Genomic DNA, 25,699 nt, shown 5'->3' on the forward strand with positions numbered 1-25,699 from the left:
AGCAATGACTGTGAACTTGATACACCTGCTGTCCACAGCACTCTTACCTACTCACAGAAATGGCCCCACTGAACAAACTGATGGCTACACGTTTAAGATGCAAACTAAAAACATCTTTTAGACCATGTTTCAGTCTCCATAGTTTGTTCTTTTTGTTCTTAAGAAGTCATTCTAGGCCAGGCTTAGTGGTTCATGCCTGTGATCCCAGCACTTTGGGAGGCCGAGGCCGGTGAATTACCTGAGGCCAGGAGTTCAAGACCAGGCTGGCCAACATAGTGAAACCCCATCTCTACTAAAAATATAAAAATTAGACGGGTGTGGTGGTGCATGCATGTAATCCCAGCTACTTGGGAGGCTGAGGCAGGAAAATTGCTTGAACCCAGGAGGATTGCTTGAACCCAGGAGGCAGAGGTTGCAGTCAGCCAAGATCATGCCACTGCACTCCAGCCTGGGCAACTGAGTGAGACTCCATCTCAAAAAAAAAAACAAAAAACAAAAAAAAAAACCCCCCAAAACAGAAGTCCATGGCTGGATGCAGTGGCTCACACTTGTAATCCCAGCAATTTGGGAGGCCGAGGTGGGTGGATCATCTGAGGTCAGGAGTTCGGGACCAGCCTGGCCAACATGGTGAAACCCAGTCTCTACCAAAAATATAAAAATTAGCCAGGTGTGGTGGTGGGTGCCAGGAGTGGTGGCTACAGGTTTAAGATGCAAAATGAAAACCTCTTTTAGACCATGTTTAAGCCTCCATAGCTTGTTCTTTTTGTTCTTGCTTAAAAGTCATTCTAGAGGCCGGGCGCGGTGGATCATGAGGTCAGGAGATGGAGACCATCCTGGCTAACACGGTGAAACCCCGTCTGTACTAAAAATACAAAAGCAAAATTAGCCGGACATGGTGGCAGGCGCCTGTAGTCCCAGCTACTCGGGAGGCTGAGGCGGGAAAATGGCATAAACCCGGGAGGCGGAGCTTGCAGTGAGCTGAGATCACACCACTGCACTTCAGCCTGAGCGACAGAGCAGTCTCAAAAAAAAAAAAAAAAAAAAAAAAAAAAAAAAAAGGAAGTCATTCTAGGCTGGGCGCAGTGGCTCACGCCTGTAATCCTGGTACTTTGGGAGGCCGAGGCTGGCGAATCACCTGAGGCCAGGAGATCAAGACCAGCCTGGCCAACATGGTAAAACCCCGACTCTACTAAAAATATAAAAATTACATGAATGTGGTGGTGTTTGCCTATAATCCCAGCTACTCCGGAGGCTAAGGCAGGAGAATCACTTGAACCCAGGTGAGCCAAGATCGTGCCACTGTGCTCCAGCCTGGGTGACAGAGCGAGACTCCCTCTCAAAAAAAAAAGTCATTCGCTACCCTGGCCAGGCACAGTGGCCCATGCCTGTAATCCCAGCACTTTGAGAGGCCAAGGCAGATGGATCACCTGAGGTCAGGAGTTTGAGATCAGCCCGGCCAACATGGTGAAACCCCGTCTCTACTAAAAATATAAAAATTAGGCCGGGCGCGGTGGCTCAAGCCTGTAATCCCAGCACTTTGGGAGGCCGAGACGGGCGGATCACGAGGTCAGGAGATCAAGATCATCCTGGCTAACACGGTGAAACCCCCTCTCTACTAAAAAAATACAAAAAACTAGCCGGGCGAGGTGGCGGGCGCCTGTAGTCCCAGCTACTCGGGAGGCTGAGGCAGGAGAATGGCGTAAACCTGGGAGGCGGAGCTTGCAGTGAGCTGAGATCCGGCCACTGCACTCCAGCCTGAGCGACACAGCGAGACTCCATCTCAAAAACAAACAAACAAACAAACAACAACAACAACAACAACAACAAAAAAATATATATATATATAAAAATTAGCCGGGCGTGGTGGAGGAGGCAGAGATTGTGGTGAGCTGAGATTATGCCACTGCACTCCAGCCTGGGCAAGATAGTGAGACTCCATCTGGGGGAAAAAAAAAAGTCATTCACTAACCTCATGCAGTAAATATGGTCTAGAAGTTTTACTTTGGCCAGATGCAGTGGCTCATGCCTGTAATCCCAGCACTTTGGGATGCCAAGGTGGGTAGATCACGAGGTCAGGCCCTGGCCAACATGGTGAAACCCTATCTCTACTTAAAATACAGAAATTAGCTAGGCATGGTGGCACATGCCTGTAAATCCCAGCTACTCAGGAGGCTGAAGCAGGAGAATCGCTTGAACCCAGGAGGCAGAGGTTGCAGTGAGCCAAGGTCATGCCACTGCACTCCAGCATGGGTGACAGAGCGAGACTCCATCTCAAAAAGAAGCTTTACTTTTTGGGTTTTAAAACACCTGAAAATTTTTTCTGTGTATGGTGACTGGTAGGAATCTAATTGTTTTTTCCCCTATAGAAAGCCAACTGTCCCAGCATTGAATAATTTATTTTTGTTTTGATTTTTGGTTTTTAAAGAGACAGGGTCTCACTCTATCGCCCAGGCTGGATTGCAGTGGTGTGATCATAGCTCACTGCAGCCTCAAACTCCTGGGCTCAAGTGGCCCTTCCACCTCAGGCTCCTGAGTAGCTGGAACTCTTAAGTGTGCACCACCACACCTGCTAATTAAAATTTTTTTTTTTTTTTTTTTTTTAATAGAGAAAGGGTCTCTCTGTGTTGCCCATACTGGTCGCAAACTCCTGGCCCCAAGAGATCCTCCTGCCCTGGCCTCCTAAAGTGCTGAAATTATAGGCATGAGCCACTATTCCCAGCCATCCTTTTCTCACTAACTTTCACTACTTCTTCATAAATCAACCTGTAATACATACCTGGGAGTCTTTTAAAGGCACCTTTACTATTGTGTTGAACCCATCATCACCTCCAAAGGATTATCTGCTAAAAAAACTGAACTGGTATGAGGTCAGTTTTCTAGACTGGAGGTCACATTAGTATATGTTTTAAGCTTGGCCAGCAATACGGTGTCTGTCCTCAACAACTCAACTCTGCATTGAAGCGCAATAGCAGCCATAAACAGTAGGTAAATGAATGGCCATGGTGTGTTCCAATAAAAGTTTACTTACAAACATGTGGAGGCTTGCATTTGGTCCTCAGGCTGCAGACTGCCAACCCCTCCTCTAGACATATTCACATATAACAAAAACAAAGGAAAGTAGACTACAACAAACAATACTACAGAGATTCAATCATCAAAATTTCACCAGGGGAAACTCTGGAAATACAAGTCCACATTTTTCAACAAATAAATTGAAAAAGAGGGCCGGGCATGGTGGCTCACAGCTGTAATCCCAGCACTTCAGGAGGCTGAGGCAGGGGGATCAGTTGAGCTCAGGAGTTCGAGACCAGCCTGGGTAACATGACAAAACCCTGTATCTACTAAAAATACAAAAAATTAGCCGAGCACAATCCCAGCTACTCGAGAGGCTGAGGCAGGAGAATTGCTTGATTCCGGGAGGCGGAGGTTGCAGTGAGCTGAGATAGCACCAGTGCACTCCAGCATGGGTAACAGAGCGAGACTATCTCCAAAAGTACAGTGACATGATCTCAGCTCACTGCAATCTCCACCTGCTGGGTTCAAGTGATTCTCATGCCTCAGCCTCCCAAGTAGCTGAGACTACAGGTGCGCACCACCACACCTGGTTACTTTTTTTTTTTAATTTTTAGTAGAGATGGGATTTTGTCATGTTGGCCAGGTTGGTCTCAAACTCTTAGCCTCAAGGATCCGCCTGCCTCAGCCTCCCAAATTGCTGAGATCACAAGTGTGAGGCACCATGCTAAGCCTAATTTAGTGACTAAGAGATATCTTAAATATATATAAACCTTGTGTGGATAAACAGAAAAAAGGAAAACATTTGGTGATATTTGAATACTGGTTGTATACTGGATATTGAATTACTGGTAGTATTTTGAGATATAACAATGGAAATGTGGTTATATTAAAAGACTTATTCCTAGCTCCATATTCCTTTTGATTTGGGATTTTTGTCTCTAGGTTTACAAGAGATTTAGGCCCATAATTTTCCTCTTTGGTACTGTCAATGTCTGGTTTTGGTATCAAAATAAATAAGCCTCATAAAATGAGTTATGGAGCACTACATTTTTCTATTATTGGGAATAGTTTGTCTAAGAGATAAATTATCTGCTCCTTGAAGGTCTGGGAGAACTCCCATATAAAATAATTTAGGCCTGGAGTTTTTTGGTCTAATTTAACTAACTACCAATATAATTAATATGAAGTTTTTATCTCTTTAGGTTTTCTGTCTTTTTGAGTTAGAATAAGTTACATTTTCCCTGGAAATTATCCATTTTTAAATATTTTATTTTTACAAATAGAGATGGGGCCGGGTATGGTGGCTCACGCCTATAATCCCAACACTTTGGGAGGCCAAGGTTGGCGGATCACCTGAGATCAGGAGTTTGAGAATCAGCCTGGCCAACATAATGAAATCCTGTCCCTACTGAAGATACAAAATTAGCTGGGCATGGTGGTGCACGCCTGGAATCCCAGTACTTTGAGAGGCCTAGGAGGGTGGATCACCTGAGGTCAGGAGTTTGAGACCAGGCTGGCCAACATGGTGAAACCCTGTCTCTACTGAAGATACAAAATTAGCCAGGCATGGTGGTGCATGCCTGTAATCCCAGCTACTCAGGGGGCTGAGACAGGAGGATCACTTGAACCTGGGAGGTGGAGGTTGAAGCGAGCCGAGATCATGCCTTTGCATGCCAGCCTGGGCAACAAGAGTGAGACTCCGTTTCAAAAAAAATAAATTAAAAAATCAAGATGGGGTCTTGCTATGTTGCCCAGGCTGGTCTCCAGCAATGTTCCTGCTGTGGCCTTCCAAAGTGCCAGCCCCATTTCTCTCAAGTTTTTGAATTTACTAATGTTATCACTGGTATTTTCAAAGAACCAGCTTTATTTTTATTAAAATATTAAAAAACTGAGGCATAATTCACATAACATAAAAGTAACCACTTTAGGAGTACTATTCAGCCATAAAAAAAAAAAAAAAAAGATCTTGTCATTTGCAACAATATGGATGGCACTGGAGGTCATTGTGCTAAGTGAAATAAGCCAGGCACAGAAGGACACATCACATGTTCTCACTCTTTGTGGAATCTAAAAATTAAAACAATTCAACTCATGGACATACAGAGTATAAGGATGGTTAGCAGAGGGGCTGGGGAGGGTAGTGGTGGGTTAGGGGTAAGGCAGGGATGGTTAATGGGTACAAAAAACCCGGAAAGAATGAATAAGATCTAGTATTTCCTAGCATAACAGAGTGACTCTAGTCAATAAAAATTCTGATTGTACATTTAAAAAGTATAACTGCAGTTGAGTATAACTGGATTGTTTGTAACACAAAGGATAAATGCTTGAGGGGATGGATACCCCATTTTACATGATGTGATTATTATGCATTGCATGCCTGTATCAAAACATCTTATGTACCCCATAAATATATGCATGTACTGGGTACCCACAAAACTTTAAAAAACTAACAAAAATAATCCCCACTAAAACCTAACCATCTTAAAGTTCACAATTCAGTGGTATTTAATACTTTCAAAGTGTTGCATAAACAACCTCTACCTGGTTCCAAAACATTTCCATTGCCCCGAAATAACTGCCAGACCCATTAAGCAGTAGCAGTGGGGATCTATACCTTTTTCTCCTCTCCAACCTGAGGCAATCGCCAATGTACTTTCTATCTCTATGGATTTACTACTCCAGATATTCCATAAAAATGAAATCATACAATATATGGCCTTTTGTGTCTGGCTTCTTTCACTCAGCATAATGTTTTGAAGGTTTATCCATAGTGTAGTAATTATCAGTACTTCATTTCATAAGTACTGTAGTAATCCAATACTTCTTTTTTGAGATAGAGCCTAGGAGTCTTTCTCCTAGGCTGCAGTGCAGTGGCACAATCTTAGCTTACTGCAACCTCCATCTCCTGGGTTCAAGTGATTCTCCTGCGTCAGCCTTTTGAGTAGCTGGTATTACAAGCATGCACACCACCATGCCTGGCTAATTTTTGTATTTTTAGTAGCAATGGGGTTTCACCATGTTGGCCACACTGGTTTTGAACTCTTGACCTCAAGTGATCTGCCTAAGGCCTTAGCCTCCCAAAATGCTAGGATTACAGGCACGAGCCACTGCGCCTGGCCGATTTTAGAAGTCTAGTGTGTATTTTATATTTACAGTTCACCTCAATTCAGGCTAGTCATTTTTATTTTTTAATTTTTTATTTTTTTTTCTTTAAGGAGCTTTCCAGCAAAAACTGGAAAGCCTACCAGACAAATTCTAAAAGTGCTGTAACACTTGACTAGTAATGCTTGAAGTGCTCAATAGTTTCATATGGCTAGTGGCTTCCATGCTGGACAGCACAGCTTCAACACCTTCTATTATCAGACTATTTGATGCAGGAGGTGCTATCAATACCTTGCCACATTCTTAAGGAACGCAAACTTTTCTCTACTAAAAAAATAGTAAGGCCGGGCACGGTGGCTCAAGCCTGTAATCCCAGCACTTTGGGAGGCCGAGGCAGGCGGATCACGAGGTCAGGAGATCGAGACCATCCTGGCTAACCCGGTGAAACCCCGTCTCTACTAAAAAAAAAAATACAAAAAAATAGCCGGGCGAGGTGGCGGGCGCCTGTAGTCCCAGCTGCTCGGGAGGCTGAGGCAGGAGAATGGTGTGAACCCAGGAGGCGGAGCTTGCAGTGAGCTGAGATCCGGCCACTGCACTCCAGCCTGGGCGACAGAGTGAGACTCCGTCTCAAAAAAAAAAAAAAAAAGTAATTTGGCCGGGTGTGGTGGCTCACGCCTATAATCCCAGCACTTTGGGAGGCTGAGGTGGGCAGATCACGAGGTCAGGAGATTGAGACCATCCTGGCTAACACAGTGAAACCCCGTCTCTACTAAAAATACAAAAAATTAGCTGGGTGTGGTGGCAGGCGCCTGTAGTCCCAGCTACTCAGGAGGCTGAGGCAGGAGAATGGCGTGAGCCCAGGAGTTGGAGCTTGCAGTGAGCTGAGATCGCACCACTGCTCTCCAGCCTGGGCAACAGAGTGAGACTCCGTCTCAAACAAACAAACAAAACATAACAAAACAAATAGTAATTTATTTATTTTTCAATTTTTTTTTTTTGAGATGGAGTCTTCCTCTGTTGCCCAGGCTGGAGTGCAGTAGCATGATCTCGGCTCACTGCAAACTCCGCCTCCCAGGTTCAAGCGGATTCTCCTGCCTCAGTCTCCTGAGTAGCTGGGATTACAGACATCCCCCCACCATGCCCAGCTAATTTTTTTTTTTTTTGTATTTTGAGTAGAGACGGGTTGCATCATGTTGGCTACGCTGGTCTCAAACTCATGACCTCAAGTGATCCACCTGCCTCGGCCTCCCAAAGTGCTGGGATTACAGGCATGAGCCACTGTGCCTGGCCAAAAAACAGTAATTTAAAACTCCCAACTCCAGCATATAACTGGTAGGAATATAAATTAGTACAACCACTTTAAAAAACAGGTTGCATCTATAAAAACAGAAAATACACATTTCTTATAAGCTAGGAATTCGACTCCTATGTGTGTATCCAACACAAATTATGTATATATGTTCACCAAAACATATTTGACATAAGAATGTCAACAGCAGCATGATCTATAATATTAAAATATCACCCAAAAGTCCATCAAGGCTGAATAGTTACAGCATATTCACACAATGAAATATCATATAAGCAAGGAGAACAAAAAAAACACAAGTATATGCAGTAACATGGATGAACCTCAGAAATAAAATATTGAGCAAAAAGAAGGCAGACACCAAAAGGTGCATACTTCTGATTTCATTTTCATAAAGTTCAAAAACCTTGGCAAAATGTTAAAAGTCAGAATAGTGGGCCAGGTGAGGTGGCTCACATCTGTTATCCCAGCACTTGGGGAGGCTGAGATGGGAGGATCCCTTGAGCCCATGAGTTCAAGACTAGCCTCGGCAACAGAGAGAGAACCTGTCTCTACCAAAAAGTTAAAAATTAGCTGGGCATGGCTGCTCACCCCTGTAGTCCTAGCTACTCAGGAGGCTGAGGTGGGAGGACTGCTTGAGCGCATGAAGTCGAAGCTGCAGTGAGCCGTGATCACAACACTACACCCCAGCCTGGGCGACAGTACAAGACCCTGCCTCAAAAGTAAGTAAGTAAGTAAGTAAATAAATAAATAAATAAATGCAAATCAGAATAGTAGCTATCTTTGAGGAGCAGGTAATCACTGAAAAGAGGTACTGGGTAAAGCTGCTTCTTGATCTGAGTGCTGATGACACGAATGTGTCCACTTTGTGAAAATTCATCTACACAGAGTCACAAGTTATGCCCTTTTCTATATAAATATTACACTTCAAGATAAAATTTATTTAATTTTTTTTCTTTTTTGAGATGGAGTCTTCCCTGTCACCCAGGCTGGAGTACAGTGGTGTGACCTTGGCTCACTGCAACCTCCGCCTCCTGGGTTCAAGCGATTCTCCTGCCTCAGCCTCCTGAGTAGCTGGGATTACAGGCACCTGCTGCCACACCCAGCTAATTTTTGCATTTTTAGTAGAGGTGGGGTTTCACCATGTTTATCGGGCTGGTCTCGAACTCCTGACCTTAAGTGATCCATGTGCCTCGGCCTCCCAAAGTGCTGGGATTACAGGCGTGAGCCACCCCGCCCAGCCAATAAAATTTACTAAAAAAGCAAAACTCTAATAGCTCCAGCTGCACACTGTTCAAGCAATCTACTCAATCATTACATGTTAGGCATTTTTCAAAATGCCTTTTGATTTTTTGAATTTTCTAAAAGCACTGAACTCTCAGAAAAATATCAAAATGATAACCATCTGAAGACTAAGAAAATAGAGTCCTTAAAGTCAAGCTGACTCTGCTTTTAGCCTCCTAAATGAATAGACAGACAGAACAGGTCTTGTTTGCAAAATAAATTCAAGACCTACTTATCTACAACAGCAATTATACACTTTCCATTGTCTTTCTATAGAAAATAGGAATAGTGAATTTATAGAGAAAAAACTGGAGAAAGACATAGTGAACACGTGAGAATCTTGCTCTACTGATAGTAAGGTAACTAGAAATTGAAAAGAGATTATACTTTTTTTAAAAAGAAAATTATATAAAAAATGATAACCATACTATTGTCTGGTGGCCTCTAGACCCAACCAGGAATGAACCCCATTTCCATGTCTGGGTTATTACCACATAGATTCTGGCCACAGGCCTAAAAAAGCCTAGTTGATTAGCTTCTTGCCCTATGATTTCCATCACTTTCACATTTCTCTAGCTGCAGAAGAATGTTGTGGTTTTAAAAAACATCACTATGGGGTTGGGTGTGGTGGCTCACACTTGTAATCCTAGCACTTTGGGAGACTGAGGCAGGCTCAGCTGTTCGAGGCCAGCCTGGGCAACATGGCAAAACCCCATCTCTATTAATAAAAACATCACGATGGAAACAATCCTTTCCTTGACTGAATGTTTAACCCTCTCAGTACAAGTCCTGCTTCTTTTTAGAGACCTCTTTCCTCCTTTTGAAATCAAAAGAAAATATTATTATTTATTTATTTATTTATTTTGAGATGGAAGTCTCACTCTGTCGCCCAGGCTGGAGTGAAGTTGTGTGATCTTAGCTCACACTGCAATCTCCACCTCGCGGGTTCAAGCAATTCTCCTGCCTCAGCCTCTCGCGTAGCTGAGACTGCAGGCATGCGCCACCAGGTCCAGCTAATTTTTGTATTTTTAGTAGAGATGGGGTTTCACCATGTTGGCCAGGCTGGTCTCAAACTCCTGACCTCAAGTGATCCATCCGCCGTGGCTCCCAAAGTGCTGGGATTACAGGTGTGAGCCACTGCACCCGGCCAAAATATTGTCTATTTCCACAGATATGTCCACAATGACAACTTTATCAGTCACTCCAGCACTCCAATTTGTCAACATTAATTTAAAATCTTTGGTTCTTAGGTTCAGGTCTTAGGTGTCTATTCCCAGGAGTAGACATAAATAATTTGGTTTGCCCAGTTGAGACTGCTTTTACTCCCTGGAGAAAGGGCCAAAAAGTACTGAAAAAGAGCTCTAACGATGTAATTTAAAATTCCTGTGAGAGGCCAGGTGCGGTGGCTCATTCCTGGAATCCCAGCACTTTGGGAGGCTGGGGTGGATGGATCACTTGAGGCCAGGAGTTCGAGACCAGCCTGGCTAATATGGTGAAACCCTGTCTCTACTAAAAATACAAAAATTAGCCGGGAGTGGTGGTGAACACCTGTAGTCCCAGCTACTTGGGTGGCTGAGGCAGGAGAATTGCTTAAGCCTGGGAAGCGGAGGTTGCAGTGAGCCAAGATTGTGTCACTGCACTCCCAGCCTGGGTGACAGAGTGAGACTCTGTCTCAAAAAAAAAAAAAAAAAAAAATTCCTGTGAGATACAAAGAAAGCACTTTGGCCAATAACTGAATTATATAAAAAATCTATCTTTTTATTTAGAGAGCATCCCTGAGTCATCAAATATCTATCTAGTAACTGATAAGCCTATACTGGCCTACTTCCACTTGAATATATTAACTCATGTGATCTAGAACAGTGATTCTGAATGTTTAATGTGTATATAAACCATCTGGGGATCTAGTTAAAATGCATATTCTGATTTAATATGTCTGGGGTGGGGCCTTGATTCTGCCTTTGAAATAAACTCTCAGGTGATACTAATGCTACTGGTCTTAGGACTCAGCTTTGAGAACCAAGGACCCAGCAAACTCAGATGAAAAATGTGTAATTCCTTTGTTTAGCATGTTCAGCCAGCGGTTGTTTGGTTCATTTGAGCTCAGACTCAGTATTGATAAATTCAGATTAGCTCATATGAATACCACCCAGAGAAGCACCATTATAGAAGGCAACTGCCATGCTCCCAATGAGCAATTCCTTTACTAAAAAATTTAGACCAAATAAAACTTACAAGTAAAAATAGGGATGAAGTATAAAGAAATGGAAGAACAACGAAGAGGAGGCTCAAAATGAGAAAAGCCCTTTTGGGATTAGCCCCTTGGGTTTACATGGAAATTAAGATTTATGCAAGTGAGAGCTGATGTTATTTTTTAAAAACCGAGACACCCTCTAGAAAGAAACAAGACTTAAATCAATCCCTCATTAATACCACTAAGATATGAAGACATATAAACAGACTAAACTTTTGAAAGTTTTAAGGTAAAGTAAAAAACAACAGAGAAAAGCCATTATTCTGACTCACCTTATAAGCGCAAGCAAATTGTCAAGAAGTTTCAGAATCTGCTCTGTGCAGGGGTTACGGAAGATTGGATTTCCACTGGATGTATAACCCACCACAAATCCCCCAGCTTTGGCCTCTTCTAGGTCAGTGGGCCAGCAAGTTCGTTTCACAACACCCAGAATGCTGTATACACAAAAGCTCATCTAGAGAAAAATAAGAATGACAGATAAATATAAAAAGGAAAAAAAAAGACAAAATACTATTAGATATATTCAAGGTTCTGGCAAAAGTGACACAGAGGCCAGAGAGAATGAAATAATCCTCTGCTCCCCGGCAATCCCCCATCCCTTCCTTTAAGGTGAAGTCCAAGAGGGATCCTCTCACTGCCATTTTCAGGGCCAGTGGTAGGCTCTGGAAACTTCCCTTTCAGTAAGCTGTCTTTCTAGGAGCTGCAGTGACCCACCCACAGGACCCTGATGAGAAGGTGGCTTAGATACGATCCAAAACAAAGTGTTTAAAATGCCATCATTTCATCTTCTTTGAGTTGATCCTGTACCCTCCAGCTTGGGCCTTGACAGCTAGTGTCCTAATCCCCCCTCATGGTACTCTGAATCAACCTACTACTTGCCAGGTTAATTAATGGGACTTGTGCCATAATGGAGCCAAGAACAATGCTTACTTAAATAGCAAAGCACTGAAAAATCTCAGGTTTGCAAGTTAAGCCATCACTTAAGATTTACATGCCAGAGAGCAATGGCAGGGAGGACTCACCCTGCTGACCAAGTTCTGACCTACTTCCTCATTACACCTTCAGTCTTCAGAGCTATTTAGAGATCCTTAAAGCCAAAATAATGACTTCATAGAAAAGACCATCTGCTCTGCTGTGGGAACTAACTCAAGAATTCAAGACTAAAGAAGAAAAGAAAGGAGAAGCTTAGGGAAGTGGAGACTCCCACGTTTCTCACCAGTATAGAAAAAACAAATCTATGAGAAACTTGACAAAAGACAACACCCTACTCCTACCCACAGCCAATGCCACTTCCCATTCCCAGAAAGTCTTACTCGTGCACGGTTTAAGCCACAGGGATCCTCCAGGCCTGGGTCACAGCTCTTCTGATCTGTACCCACATACGCAATGAAAGCATCAACATCTGACAGCACTCTGAAGGTTGGAGGGGGAAATACAAGTTATATCATGATTTTAAACAAGGACAGTGTCTTCCACAGGCGTTAACAGGCTATGATTATTTGGCCCTTAAGAACAGTTTTTATAGTGAGAGGAGTATAATCATACTAATTGTCAGCTGTCATTTGAAGGTTCAAACTTCCCTTCCCACTCCCAAATGTTGTTAGTAACAGTTTAAGAATTAAACAAGGATATAATCTTGAAAATATAAAGAAGAAAATAATTTCTCTACTGTATGAACACAGATAAGTGTCTGTGTGGTTGTATGGCCTTTCCTAGCTGTTCTCATTTCTCTAAATGTGCTGGTGTTGCAATGCAGACACCACAGGAGTCTCACTCTGTGCCTTCCCCACCAACAATCTAATTGAACCAGAGATTAAATTACAAAAGACTGCTTTTAGAGAACTTCAGGTATCATGGATAATGCCATCACACTTCAATATCCTTAACCCCTACCCCACCCTGGGCCTAGCTCTGAAACTAAAATGGGTGCTTGAGTATAGTGAGAGTCAGGGCAAGGGGTCTCCTTTACCTGTGCATGTCTTGAGAAAGCCAGATGCTGGCCACTGGTGCCATCAGCTCCTCTAGGAACACCTTCTGACGCTCATAGTTCTTGAATTGGTTGCTAATGAGAACCAGGGCTTCCATGAGGGCACACTTCTCCATTTGTGTCAGCAGTAGCTCATTGGAGAGGAGTTGCTTCACATGGTTATAAAGCATGTCAAAATTGGGCTACAGATCAAAAAGAAAAAAAGTCAGAGGTGGTAAAGGTCTGATTTTCAAGGAGAGGTGGCTCCCTCAAGCAAAAAAGAAGAAAACCAAAGCAGTCCCAGGAAAGTCAGACCTATAAGGCTATTACTTGGTTAATTCTATTATACGTCTTTATTTTGCCTAAATAAGCAAGGTAATTTAGGCAGAAGATAGCTCTTGTCTTGAGTATTTGGATAACTGCACTTTCCCATACCACAAATGTGAAAAGATCAGCTTGTTTTTTTTTTTTATACACACACACACACACACACACACACACACACACACACACACACACACACATATGGAGATAACTGCTGTGCATTCAGAGAAGAAATTTCTGGATAATTTGTAATCTGGAGTAATATTACATTTCTTGTAACCCCACGCCCCGAAAAGGGTTGTGATTTGCATCTGCTTTTCTCAAGATCAGGCACATCATTTGGCAGTAGTAATTAAGACCATCACATAGTAAAGAGTTGTAGAATTATAGGGGTAAACTTAGTAATCTATATGGCAGATAACTATTTGTATTTTAAAGAGAGATTACATTTGCCATCACATTTCTAACTATACTACTAACTATACTAAGAAAATACTAATTCAAGAATGTTTATTTATTTATTTTTGAGATGGAGTTTTGCTCGCTGCCCAGGCTGGACCAATGGCACGGTCTTGGCTCACTGCAACCGCTGCCTCCTGAGTTCAAGTGCTTCTCCTGCCTCAGCCTCCTGAGTAGCTGGGATTACAGGCATGCACCACCATGCCCAGCTAATTTTTTGTACTTTTAGTAGAGATGGGACTTCACCATGTTGGCTAGGCTGGTCTCGAACTCCTGGCCTCAGGTGATCTACCTACCTCAGCCCCCCAAAGTGTTGGGATTACAGGTGTGAGCCACCATGCCCGGCCAAGGATGCTTATTTGATGCAAAGCTATAGTTTCCAAGTTTTTTCTTTTTCTTTTTCTTTTTTTTTTTTTGGAGACTGAGTCTCACTCTGTCGCCCAGGCTGGAGTGCAGTGGCGCGATTTCGGCTCACTGCAAGCTCCGCCTCCCAGGTTCACGCCATTCTCCTGCCTCAGCCTCCCAAGTAGCTGGGACTACGGGCACCTGCCACCACGCCCGGCCAATTTTTTTTTTGTATTTTTGGTAGAGACGGGGTTTCACCGTGTTAGCCAGGATGGTGTTGATCTCCTGACCTTGTGATCTGTCTGCCTCAGCCTCCCAAAGTGCTGGGATTACAGACATGAGCCACTGTCCCCAGCCTCTAGTTTTAAATTTATGTGAGGTACACTGAAGGCTGGATTTACACACAAATGTAACCAAACTTGGCTACTTCAGCCAGGGTCCAGCAGCTTACCAACACAAGCTGGGGATAGTCACGACACATCTTGATGATGGAGGAACAAGCATGCCTCCTCACATTCCTCACTGCCCGGGTTCTGGGGGCCTGAAAAGAGACATTCAACAAACTTGGAGCTACTTTTGATATAATATACAGGTGCTGCATAGAATCATGTAAGTATCTCAGTCAAGGGCAAGTTCACAAAGATTTTTCACAACCCAAAGAGTAAAATGGAGTAACATTTATAGGCACCGAGAATCCATGTTTCCTGTATGCCCTATAGTGTCTCTAGGGCAAAACACCGTATCATATGATAATCTACCACCTTTACTACCCCCTCCCATTTATATAAAAATATAAACTGAGTATCAGGTATTCATACATTTGTACTCAAGAAATTAGAATCTACTGGCTTAATTAATGGTCTTACCTTACTTTCTTCAACAGTTTCAAAAGTGACAGATGAAAATAGCTAGGGGAGAGGAGGAAAAAAGGTCACTCATATTTGTTTGTTTATTTGTTTTAGAGATGAGATCTTGCTATGTTGCCCAGACTAGCCTTGAATTCCTGGACTCAACTGATTCTCCTGCTTTAGCCTTCTGAGTAGCTGGGACTATAGGCATGAGCTTATTCACATTGTCCATTTTCTCAGATACCTCTACAAGAGTCATTGGAGTCACAATTTTACCATCAAAACATTTTACAATAGGATCCCAGAACAATTCATGCTATCACCCAAGTACGTGGCTATGGAAACCCCTTTCTCTTCTTTTTATCAAAAGTTGTATGATCTGTCCCCTCGATTCCATTTCATTACTTCCCATTTACTCCTCATTCCAATGAAATAAGACTGCTTCCTTGGCCACTATTATGGAATTAAACTCAGATGAGGGTGTAGTCAAGAAACTCACTGAACATTCTCCAACTCAAAGAATTTGCAACAAATGAGCCTACTTTTCTGAAGTTCTACTGGTCTTTTGATACAACATTTTCTTCATTTCTCTGGCTCTTTTTCCTTCTGTGGGAGCTTCTCATTTTTTTCTCCACTCCTCCAATGATGGCAATTCACTAGGTTCCTTGCTTGACTCACATGTCTCCTAACTCTACATACATCATCACTTCAGTAAGACTTCACTTTTAGTCGTGGGACTTCTATGATGATGATGCTTTAATTTTATCTCGTTACTTTCTAGAGTCTACATCTTCAACCTCAAATAGCCAATTTATTGTGAGAGGTCTCCACAAAGATGTTCTACATATTCATCAAACACAGTATTCCAAAATACTCACTGCCTTCTCTTCTTTACCCCCGTTCTCCTTCCTGATCTGGTATTCTGACTCAGGTAGTGGATCTATCACTCACCTAGTCAACTGAACTGGAAACCTAGAAAGTGTTCCTTCCTCTCATAAATCCCCTCCCAGCCCGACAGCACACTCTAATACTCTCCTTTATACAAGTCTTCATTGCAATGCCATATAGGTAACATTAACTGTTTTTGTGCCTTTCTTCCCAGAGTGTTCCCAAAGAGTGAGGCACTAGCATGGTGCCTGATCTGCAATAAGTACTGAGTAGATATTTAATAAATGAATAAATAGCTGTGTTTATTAGTTTGCCTCACATAATTTCAAAAACAGTTACAAAGATAATTAGCTTAGGCCAGGCGTGGTTGTGCATGCTTGTAGTCTCAGCTACTCAGAAGGCTGAGGTGTGAGGATCCCTTGAGACTAGGAGTTTGAGTCCAGCCTGGGAAATGTAGCAAGATCCTGTCTCCAAAAAATAAAATAAATAAAAATTAACTTAGAAATGTCAAAATAAAATTTACAAAGGAGATGGACTTTATACCTTAGAGAAGACCTGGGGCAGGAACTCTGGTCTATAGGTGACAAATGGAAAGAGTGCAGAGACATTGGTAAGGACGCAGGACAGGATGAGGGGATCCTTGGTATCAAAGTTCAGAACCATCTGCAATAGCTCTATTCCATCATTAACAGGAATTTCCTGTAACAAAGACATAAAACAGAGGTTGACATGACTGCCTCCACTCAGAAATAACCATTTTGGCTACATTTTGTTTTCATCTTTTAAAGAGACAGGGTCTCATTCTGTCACCTAGGCTGGAGTGTGCAGTGGCACAATCATTGCTCACTGTAACATCAAACTCTTGAGCTCAAGGGATCCTCCTGCCTTAGACTCCTGAGTAGCTAGGACTACAGGCGGGCACCACCATGCCTGGATACTTTTAAAAATTTTTGTAGAGAAGTTGTAGAAGTGTTGCTATATCGACCAGGCTGGTCTCAAATTCCTGGTTTCAAGTGATCCTGCAGCCTCAGCCTCCCAAGTAGGTGGGACTACTGGCGCACACCACCATGCATGGCTAATTTTTTTTAATTTTTAGTAGAGATGAGGTCTCACTATATTGTCCAGACTGGTCTCAAACTCCTGGGTTCAAACATTCCTCCCATCTTGGCCTCCCAAAGTGTTGGGATTACAAGTGTGAACTCAGCTGTGTGTGCCCTTCTTACCATCTTCTCAGCAGTATATTATTCCCTAAAACCTTTTAAAGTTTGTATTTCTTCAATTGATCATGAGGCTGAATGTTTTTCAGATTTATCAGCTACTTTATATATCACACTTGGTTGCCCAGTGCAATGGCACGATCTCAGCTCACTGCAACCTCCACCTCCCGGGTTCAAATGATTCTCCTGCCTCAGCCTCCTGAGTAGCTGGGATTACAGGCACCCACCACCATGCTCGCTCAGCTAATTTTTGTATTTTTAGTACAGACAGGGTTTCGCCATGTTGGCCAGGCTGATCTGGAACTCCTGACCTCAGGTGATCCACCCAGCTTAGCCTCCCAAAGTGCTGGGATTACAGGCCTGAGCCACGGCACCCCACCCTTTTTTTTTTTTTTGGAGACAGAATCTCACTGTCACGCAGGCTGGAGTGCACTGGCGTGATCTTGGCTCACTGCAGCCTCTGCCTCCTGGGTTCAAGTGATTCCCGTACCTCAGCCTCCCAAGTAGCTGGGATTACAGACGTGCATCAGCATGCTCAGTTAATTTTTGTATTTTTAGTAGAGACGAGGTTTCACCATGTTGGCCAGGCTGGTCTGGAACTCCTGAACTCAAGTGATCTGCCCGCCTTGGCCTCTCAAAGTGTTGGGATTACAGGCATGAGCCACTGTGCCCGGCTTATCAGCTACTTTAGGTTCTCCTCTATACATTATCAGATTATATCTTTTGTCTATTTCTCTATAATTTAGTAAATCCTCATCTGCCCACTTTAAGAAATATGATTTTACCTATCAGTTGAGGCTCTCTGTGCATACCCTCCTTTTCAGACCTACAGGTGGCCACTATACTGGTGGCCTACAGTATTCTAAAGCAGTGTGGTACTTTAAATGTATACTAAATGTGGTAGGGCTTAGAGTTAGAAAGACCTGAGTTTTGGTCCCAGCTTTGCCATTTAATTAGCTGTTTGAACTTGAATGTGCTATTTAGCCTCTCTAAATCTGCTTCCTTTTCTGTAAGACGTACATCCATAGATCTTCCTATTCTACTACCAGTTAAAAAAAGATCAAAACTGGCCAGGTGTTGTGGGTCATGCCTGAAATCTCAGCACCTTGGGAGGCCAAGGCAGGAGGATCGCTTCAGGCCAGGAGTTTGAGATCAGCCTGGGCAACACAGACTCCATTTCTATTATAAATTAGCCAGGTGTGGTGGCACGTGACTGTAGTCCTAGATCCTCAGGAGCCTGAGGTAGGAGGATTGCTTGAGCCCAGGAGTTGGAGGTTACAGAGAGCTATGATTGTGCCACTGCATTTCAGCCTGAGCAAGAGAGAGAGATCGTGTCTCAAAAAAGAAAGAGAAAATAAAAGAAAAAGGTCAAAACAATCATGCAGTCAGCAAGGGAAATAATTACTTACTTCTCTATCTAGCGTTCGAAACATCTGGGTGATAACACTTTCCAAAAAAAGAGTCATGGCTTCCCACTGCACGAATGAAGGTGAGAAGACAGAACAGAGGCTTCCTTCTCCAGTTCCGGCTGCAGAACAAGCTTTAAAACACACACACACACACACACACAAATATCAGCATTGAAAGATCACAGAAGACACAGAGAGACAATGGAGCTTTAGAGAACACCTGAGAATTTCATGATTGAAGGAGCAGGGTAATCTAACCCGTCTCAGCTTGGGCAAAGAAAAGATGATGTGCGCTGAAAGCAGTGAGGTAGGTGAAGGTTCCTACCATGCCTCCTCCTCTAACAATGAGCAGTCTGAATTCACCTCTATGAGCCTTAGAGTAAAACCATTTTGAGTAATGAATGAGAATACACAGGTGAACATCGAAAACATTGCCTGGCCCATTAGTACGCACTTGATAAACATGAATTAGTTTCTCCCCTCCTCCCCCTTTATAATCTTTTCCATGAGAATCTAAATAATTAAAATTGAGACCATAGAGAATCTTCCCAATAAGGAAACAATATAATACACAAAACACTGCTTCACATCCAACAGCCTCATGACAACCTGAAGGGTTATGTCTAGAGAAGGATGCCACCCTTTAAGTTTACAAATATTACCATAGCACACCACTCAAATAGCAAGGCACAAGCAAAAAGATTTGCCAATTACTTTTCTTTTTTTGTTTGCTTGAGATGGAGTCGCACTCTGTCGCCCAGGCTGGAGGGCAGTGACGAGATCTCAGCTCACTGCAACCTCAGCCTCCCAGGTTCAAGCAATTCTCTGCCTCAGCCTCCCAAGTAGCCTGCCACTATGCCCGGCTAATTTTTGTATTTTTTTTTTTTTTAGTACAGACAGGGTTTCACCATCCTGGCCAGGCTGGTCTTGAACTCCTGACCTCGTGATCCACCCACCTCAGCCTCCCAAAGTGCTGGGATTATAGGCATGAGCCACTGCGCCCAGCCGCTTTTTTTTTTTTTTGAGATGGAGTCCCGCTTTGTCGCCCAGGCTGGAGTGTAGTGGCACAATCTTGATCTTGGAACACTGAAACCTCCACCTCCTGGGTTCAAGTGATTCTCCTGCCTCAGCCTCCCGAGTAGCTAGGATTATAGGGGCCTGCCACCACACCCAGCTAATTTTTTATTTTTAGTAGAGACAGGGTTTTGCCATGTTGGCCAGGTTGCTCTTGAACTCCTGATCTCAGATGATCCCCAGCCTCGGCCTCCCGAAGTGCTAGGATTACAGGTATGGGCCACCCTGCCCGGCCTAAGATTTACCAATTGCTTTTCTTGCTTACATACAGCGCAGTCCTATTTACTAGTTTCATCTTGGTGCAACACATTTGGGCTTCTTCAACCTTTCAAGTTACCAAATATCAGAGAACTTCAGAGCCAACTGTAAATGCAACTGAATGTTAAATCCCTCAAATGTCAGCCAGTAGTATGGTGCTTTTCTAAAGCAGTGACGTGCACTAGTTAATTTGCCCCTTTTTTTTCTCTTTTTTTTTTTGAGATGGAGTTTTGCTCTCGTTGCCCAGGCTGGAGTACAATGGCACCATCTCAGCTCACCGCAACCTACACCTCCTGGGTTCAAGCGATTCTCCTACCTCAGCCTCCCGAGTAGCTGGGATTACAGGTATGCCCTACCACGCCAGCTAATTTTTTGTGTTTTTAGTAGAGACAGGGTTTCTCCAAGGTTGTCAGGTTGGTGTCAAACTCTCGACCTCAGGTGATCTGCCCGCCTCGGCCCCACAAAGTGCTGGGATTATAGGTGTGAGCCACTGCGCCCAGCCTTTTTGCTTTATTAATACTGTCACACACATATAGCATGCATTAAGATGACAGACAAAACATATGGAGTACAGAGAAGTTAACTGGCTGAGACATTTGGGTAGAGGGGGATTATTTTGATTTTATGTAAAGTATAATTTCCCGAAAGCTTTGGGGTGGCTGAGTGATATGAGAAGTCCCTGTATTATTCCTGTTATGTCTAATGGGAGATCCTTTCTGAATTCAGGAAGACTGCTATGCAAGAATTTGGCTGAAAAGTTTTGAAGTTAGGTCTAGGCATGCAATTTGTTAAGTTGGTGCCTTAAGTGAAGCAAATAAAATCAACAGTAAATAATTGGTTGATTCTGTTAGAAATGGAAAATGATGGCAAAACTGATAAGGACATGGTTTTACCCTAACTTAAATTTAAAATGTGTCATCTGCTTTTTTTGTGTGAGCCAATGAAAACGCTCCCTCTCCAAGATAGAATTAGGCAGTGAGCAAAGCTATTTCTGACTAGTATTAGTACATCGTTCTGATGTGTGTGTGGCTCAGGTTCATTTCCTATATATAGTTTTGATACTGTCCTAACATTTCACTAACATTCAGTAATGAAAAAAACTTACAATTCACAGAACCAGCATCAAGAAAAGTTGATAGTTGATACTTTAGCCACTCCCCAGCCATCTGGAAGCTAGTTTTGGGATCCAAACGACATGCCAACCTCATCACCTCTCCTTGCTGGGCTCGGGAGGCTGCCAAGAGAAAATGCCAAGGGAAGGACAGGAATCAACAACTGGTATAAAATAGGTACTTAATGTTTATTAATTTACCACCCCAGGGGAAAAGCGTTCAAAAGAACTGTTTTGCAGACTTGTGCTTTGCATGTAATAATCAATAAAACTTTATTAATGAATCCAGAATTTTTTAAAAATAAATGATCTCTGGAAGCTGTATTACCAACTAGATCCTGTAAGTGGCAAACTAAACTTAGTCTCTCATTTCTGTTGGAATTAAAAGGAAATCAGGGTTGGGCGCGGTAGCTCACGTCTGAAACCCTAGCACTTTAGGAGGCCAAGGTGGGCAGACTGCTTGTGCCCAAGAGTCCAAAACCAGTTTGGGCAATACAGTGAGATCCAGTCTCTACCAAAAAATACAAAAATTAGCCAGGTGTGGTGGCATGCACCTACAGTCCCAGCAACTTGGGAGGGTGAGGTAGGAGGATCAGCTGAGCCCAGGGAGGTCAAGATTGTAGTGAGCCATGATTGCAGCACCACTCCTGCCTGGACAACAGAGTGAGACCATGTCTCAAAATAAAATAAAAAAAATTTTAAAAAGTAAATCAGATTGGTGGTAATAAAAAATGGTGCAGCTGCTGTGGGAAACAGCCTGGCAGTTCCTGAAAATATTAAACATGCAATTGCCATATTATCCAGCAATTCTCCTCCTATTTATATATCTAAAAGAAACAAAAACTTATGTCTACACAAAACCTTGTATATAAATGTTCACAGCAGCATTATTTGTAATAGCCAAAAAATGGAAATAACTCAAATGTCCATCAACAGACGAATAAATGAGTAAATGTGGCATATCCATACAATGAAATATTGGCAATAAAAAGAAATGAAGGCGGGGTATGGTGACTCACGCCTGTAATCCAGCACTTTGGGAGGCTGAGGCGGGTGAATCAGCTGAGGTCGGGAGTTCGAGACCAGCCTGGTCAACATGATGAAACCCCATCTCTACTAAAAATAAAATTAGCTGGGCATGGTGGGGCACGCCTATAATCCCAGTTACTCGGGAGGGTGAGGCAGGAGAATCACCCGAACCCCAGAGACAGAGGTTGCAGTGAGCCGAGTGTTTCACTGCACTCCAGCCTGGGCGACAGAGCAAGACTCTGTCTCAAAAAAAAAAAAACAAAAACAAAAAAAACAAAAAAACAAAACAGGCTGGGTGTGGTGGCTTATGCCTGTAATTCCAGCACTTTAGGAAGCTGAGGCAGGTGGATCACGAGGTCAGGAGATTGAAACCATCCTGGCTAACATAGTGAAACCCCGTTTCTACTAAAAACCCAAAAATTAGCTGGGCATGGTGGCATGTGCCTGTAGTCCCAGCTATTCAGGAGGCTGAGGCAGGAGAATCGCTTGAACCCAGAAGGTGGAGGTTGTGGTGAGCTGAGATCGTGCCATTGCACTCCAGCCTGGGCAACAAGAGCAAAACTCCATCTCAAAAACAAAAAACAAAAAACAAAAAAAAAAAAAGGAAATAAGGCACAGAAAACACAGAACAGAACAGAATGAGAATATTAGAATAAAATGGATTTTTCCACTTTTTTGGGGAAACAAAGAACCATAAGGTAAGATGGTATTTAATCCTAAGTATGAAAAAAAGTCAAGAGCATCTTAAGTATGGTTACTGTCCCTAAACATCAATGTCCAAGTGCTTTGGGGGTTTGTGGTGTAAAACAAAACATTATGCCTGGAATACAGCCCCAGCATTCTTCTGCAATGGGAAACTAGGGCTTAATAAGTAGGCTGCTATCCAGATTTGGGGATCTTTCGTAAAAACCCCAAACATCACGCACCATGAATCATAATACTAGACGCCATTCTGAGACTGTTGAGAGAAATCCAAGGCCAACATCACTTACAGTTGAAGAAAGCATTGAAGTCCTCATCGCTATCAAAATCAAATCGAGAATATTCACAGCTAGGGCTGTCTGTTTTAGAAGGAAAGCCCATCTGGAAAGAGAAAGGTAATAGGGGTAGGGGATGAAAATGGACCCACTGAAAGAGTATTTAAGCTTCAGGAGTTCAAGCACTTTTAATTTATTTTAAGAGTTAAGGGTTTGCATGAGATATTGTATGGTAAATAACCACTTCAGTTCTATCACAGGTCCACAGTTTGTTCCCAGTTCCAGTATTCCTCAGTAGCAGAAAGAGAATACTTTTAGTTGATACCATCCTCCAAGTTCCCCAGGGAGAATTAAATTCTTGAATTCTTTTAGAGTCCCAAGAAAAAATGATAATTCAGTATGTAGTAAAGAAGAAAGAATTGAGAGCTACTTGCCTCAAATACTGAACACTGAGAATAAACTTGTAGAACTTTGAATGTTTCATTCAAAAAAGTATTGAAGACCAAGGCAGAAAACAAGAACACAGTGTGACCGGGTGCGGCCTTTTGTTTTAAAAAGGCCTTGTTTACAAAGCCCTTTTGTTTTAAAAGGACTTTGAATTTCCTTTTGGCTAAAGAAAGGCATCACTTCAAGGGCTAAAATATAGGAAAGTTACTCTGCCTACTCAATCATCATAAAAACAGATAAATAGCAATTCTGGGGTTAAAAAGCAGAATGTATGTATGGTCACTGCTCTTGCCCTAGCATCTAGCCCAATACTTACGATATATAAGTACTCTCATATGGAAGAGCAGTTATAATAACCAGTAAGGACTGATTTCTTCCTGAGGAATAAGAAAATATGTCCAATAAAGGAATCTTAGTGATGAAGAAAGGGCTGTTAATAATGCCAATCAGTCTTTTTTATGTTTCCCCCGAGACAGGGTCTCACTCTCATCGCCTAGGCTGGACTACAGTGGTGTGATCTCAGCTCACTGCAGCCTCAACTTCCCAAGCTCAGGTGATCCTCCCACCTTAGCCTCCCCAGTAGCTGGGGCTACAGGTGCATACCACCATGCTCTGCTAATTTTTTTGTATTTTAGTAGAGACGAGGTTTTGCCATGTTGCATAGGCTGGTCTTCAACTCCTGGGCTCAAGTGATCCTCCTGCCTCAGCCTTCCATAGAGCTGGGATTACAGGTGTGAGCCACTGCGCCCAGCCTCAAAGTCTTATTATGTGTATACACCTACATTCCACATTTAGATTCCCATTATATACCTTGACCAAGTTAGTCATGGAAGCACGGAGATATTTTGGTATTATTGCTAATAGCAAAGGATCACGGGACAGGATTTCATGCCTGAAGAGGGCTCCCCAAGTCATCTGGGTTGAAGAGCGTAGAAACTAAAGAGAAAAAAACAAAACATCAGTCTAAGGATTTGGATTTTATATAACCCAGATTATTATTTAGCAGTTATCAACTACATTTTTTCATATAAATAAATCTGTACAATACTTTGAAGCTGTCTCCACTGCAATGTATCAGTAATGACTACCCACTATGGACCACATGTTATTAAGATAGGCTGTGGGTCAAGGAAATTACCTGGAGTGTGGACTGAATTTTACTACTTTCTTTTCTTTACAATAAAGGATGCTGGAATCTCAGAGTGATATTAGAAGGACAATTTTGAACTCAGTGAAATTAATTTTATAAAACAATCAGACTTTTGTTTTAAAAATCTTTATAACTTTAGTACTAAATCACCTGGGACATACCTCACATGTGACTGAGTACAATCAGAATATTACCTAAAGAGAAAAGCTGCTGACCTCGACAAGTGCACTATTTGGCTCAGGAAGAAGAGCCAATAATTCTCTTAATGAAATGACACTATGGTCATTCCCCAAGGCCTGAAGAGTCACATTTTATACATGATCTACAATAATATTTCAGGACATAGTGCTTGATATTGGTTCACCTAACTGAAATTTTGAGAAGTTACCTGTATAAAGTTTACCTGACTTGGATGGGTTGTGAAAGCAAGAAAAGATTCCAGGTATTTTCCAAAGTTTGATGGTGTTTCTACATCAGAATCTACACCCTGTCGGAGAAGACCACTATATTAATGGTGTTGATTGAGAAAAGCAGGAGAAGAAAAAGCAGGGAAGTAATAAAAACAGATAAATCAAACCCTCAAAAATTTTGTTTTAAAAGGACTTTGTATTTCCTTTTGGCTAAAGAAGGGTATCACTTCAAGGGCTAAAATATAGGAAAGTTACTTTGCCTACTCAATCATCATCATTAAAACCCATTCTGTGGTCAAATAGTAAAATAAAAAATACTCATTTCATAAATTACAGGAAGAAAAAAGTCTGTATTACTTCCTCAGACCTTACCTATTCACATCTCTATGTCCCAACCTATTAAATAACCCCCTCAATAGTTTCTTTTCTTTCTGTTTTTTTTTTTTTTTGAGATGGAGTCTCGCCGTGTTGCCCAGGCTGGAGTGCAGTGGCAAGATCTCCACTCACTGCAAGCTCCGCCTCCCAGGTTCACGCCATTCTCCTGCCTCAGCCTCCCGTGTAGCTGGGACTACAGGCGCCCGCCACTGCGCCCGGCTTATTTCTTTTACTTTTAGTAGAGACGAGTTTTCACCATGTTAGCCAGGATGGTCTCGATCTCCTGACCTCGTGATCTGCCCATCTCAGCCTCCCAAAGTGCTGGGATTACAGGTGTGAGCCACCGCACCTGGCCTTTCTTTCTTCTTTTTTTTTTTTTTTTTAAGATGGAGTCTTACTTTCTTGCTCAGGTTGGAGTGCAGTGGCCCAATCTTGGCTCCCTGCAACC

At 42.6% G+C, this 25,699-nt stretch overlaps 1 protein-coding gene and 2 non-coding genes across 6 annotated transcripts in view; 1 reads left to right on the forward strand and 2 right to left on the reverse strand.

Moving 5' to 3' along the window:
* XPO5 (exportin 5) overlaps nt 1-25,699 on the reverse strand; it is a 53,495-nt gene that overhangs the window by 12,553 nt on the left and 15,243 nt on the right. Inside the window, exons 10-21 of one of the 4 annotated variants that reach the window (XM_021937319.2) lie at nt 24,855-24,953; nt 24,127-24,252; nt 22,885-22,975; nt 20,858-20,986; nt 18,421-18,551; nt 16,338-16,493; nt 14,925-14,966; nt 14,510-14,599; nt 12,934-13,133; nt 12,278-12,377; nt 11,237-11,418; nt 3,029-3,082 (exon numbers count right to left, since the gene is read on the reverse strand). In XM_021937319.2, the coding sequence (XP_021793011.1) occupies nt 3,029-3,082; nt 11,237-11,418; nt 12,278-12,377; nt 12,934-13,133; nt 14,510-14,599; nt 14,925-14,966; nt 16,338-16,493; nt 18,421-18,551; nt 20,858-20,986; nt 22,885-22,975; nt 24,127-24,252; nt 24,855-24,953 (1,400 nt within the window). The remainder of the gene's footprint in view (nt 1-3,028; nt 3,083-11,236; nt 11,419-12,277; nt 12,378-12,933; nt 13,134-14,509; nt 14,600-14,924; nt 14,967-16,337; nt 16,494-18,420; nt 18,552-20,857; nt 20,987-22,884; nt 22,976-24,126; nt 24,253-24,854; nt 24,954-25,699) is intronic. The other 3 variants (XM_021937320.1, XM_003897637.4, XM_021937321.1) reach the window with 3 other exon arrangements.
* LOC116275545 lies at nt 6,229-6,290 on the reverse strand. The gene has a single exon (XR_004184661.1). It is a non-coding gene; the product is annotated as a U7 small nuclear RNA (small nuclear RNA).
* LOC116275575 lies at nt 8,832-8,957 on the forward strand. The gene has a single exon (XR_004184692.1).

This window comes from Papio anubis, chromosome 6 (assembly GCF_008728515.1).
Source record: "Papio anubis isolate 15944 chromosome 6, Panubis1.0, whole genome shotgun sequence".
Classification (NCBI taxonomy): domain Eukaryota; kingdom Metazoa; phylum Chordata; class Mammalia; order Primates; family Cercopithecidae; genus Papio; species Papio anubis.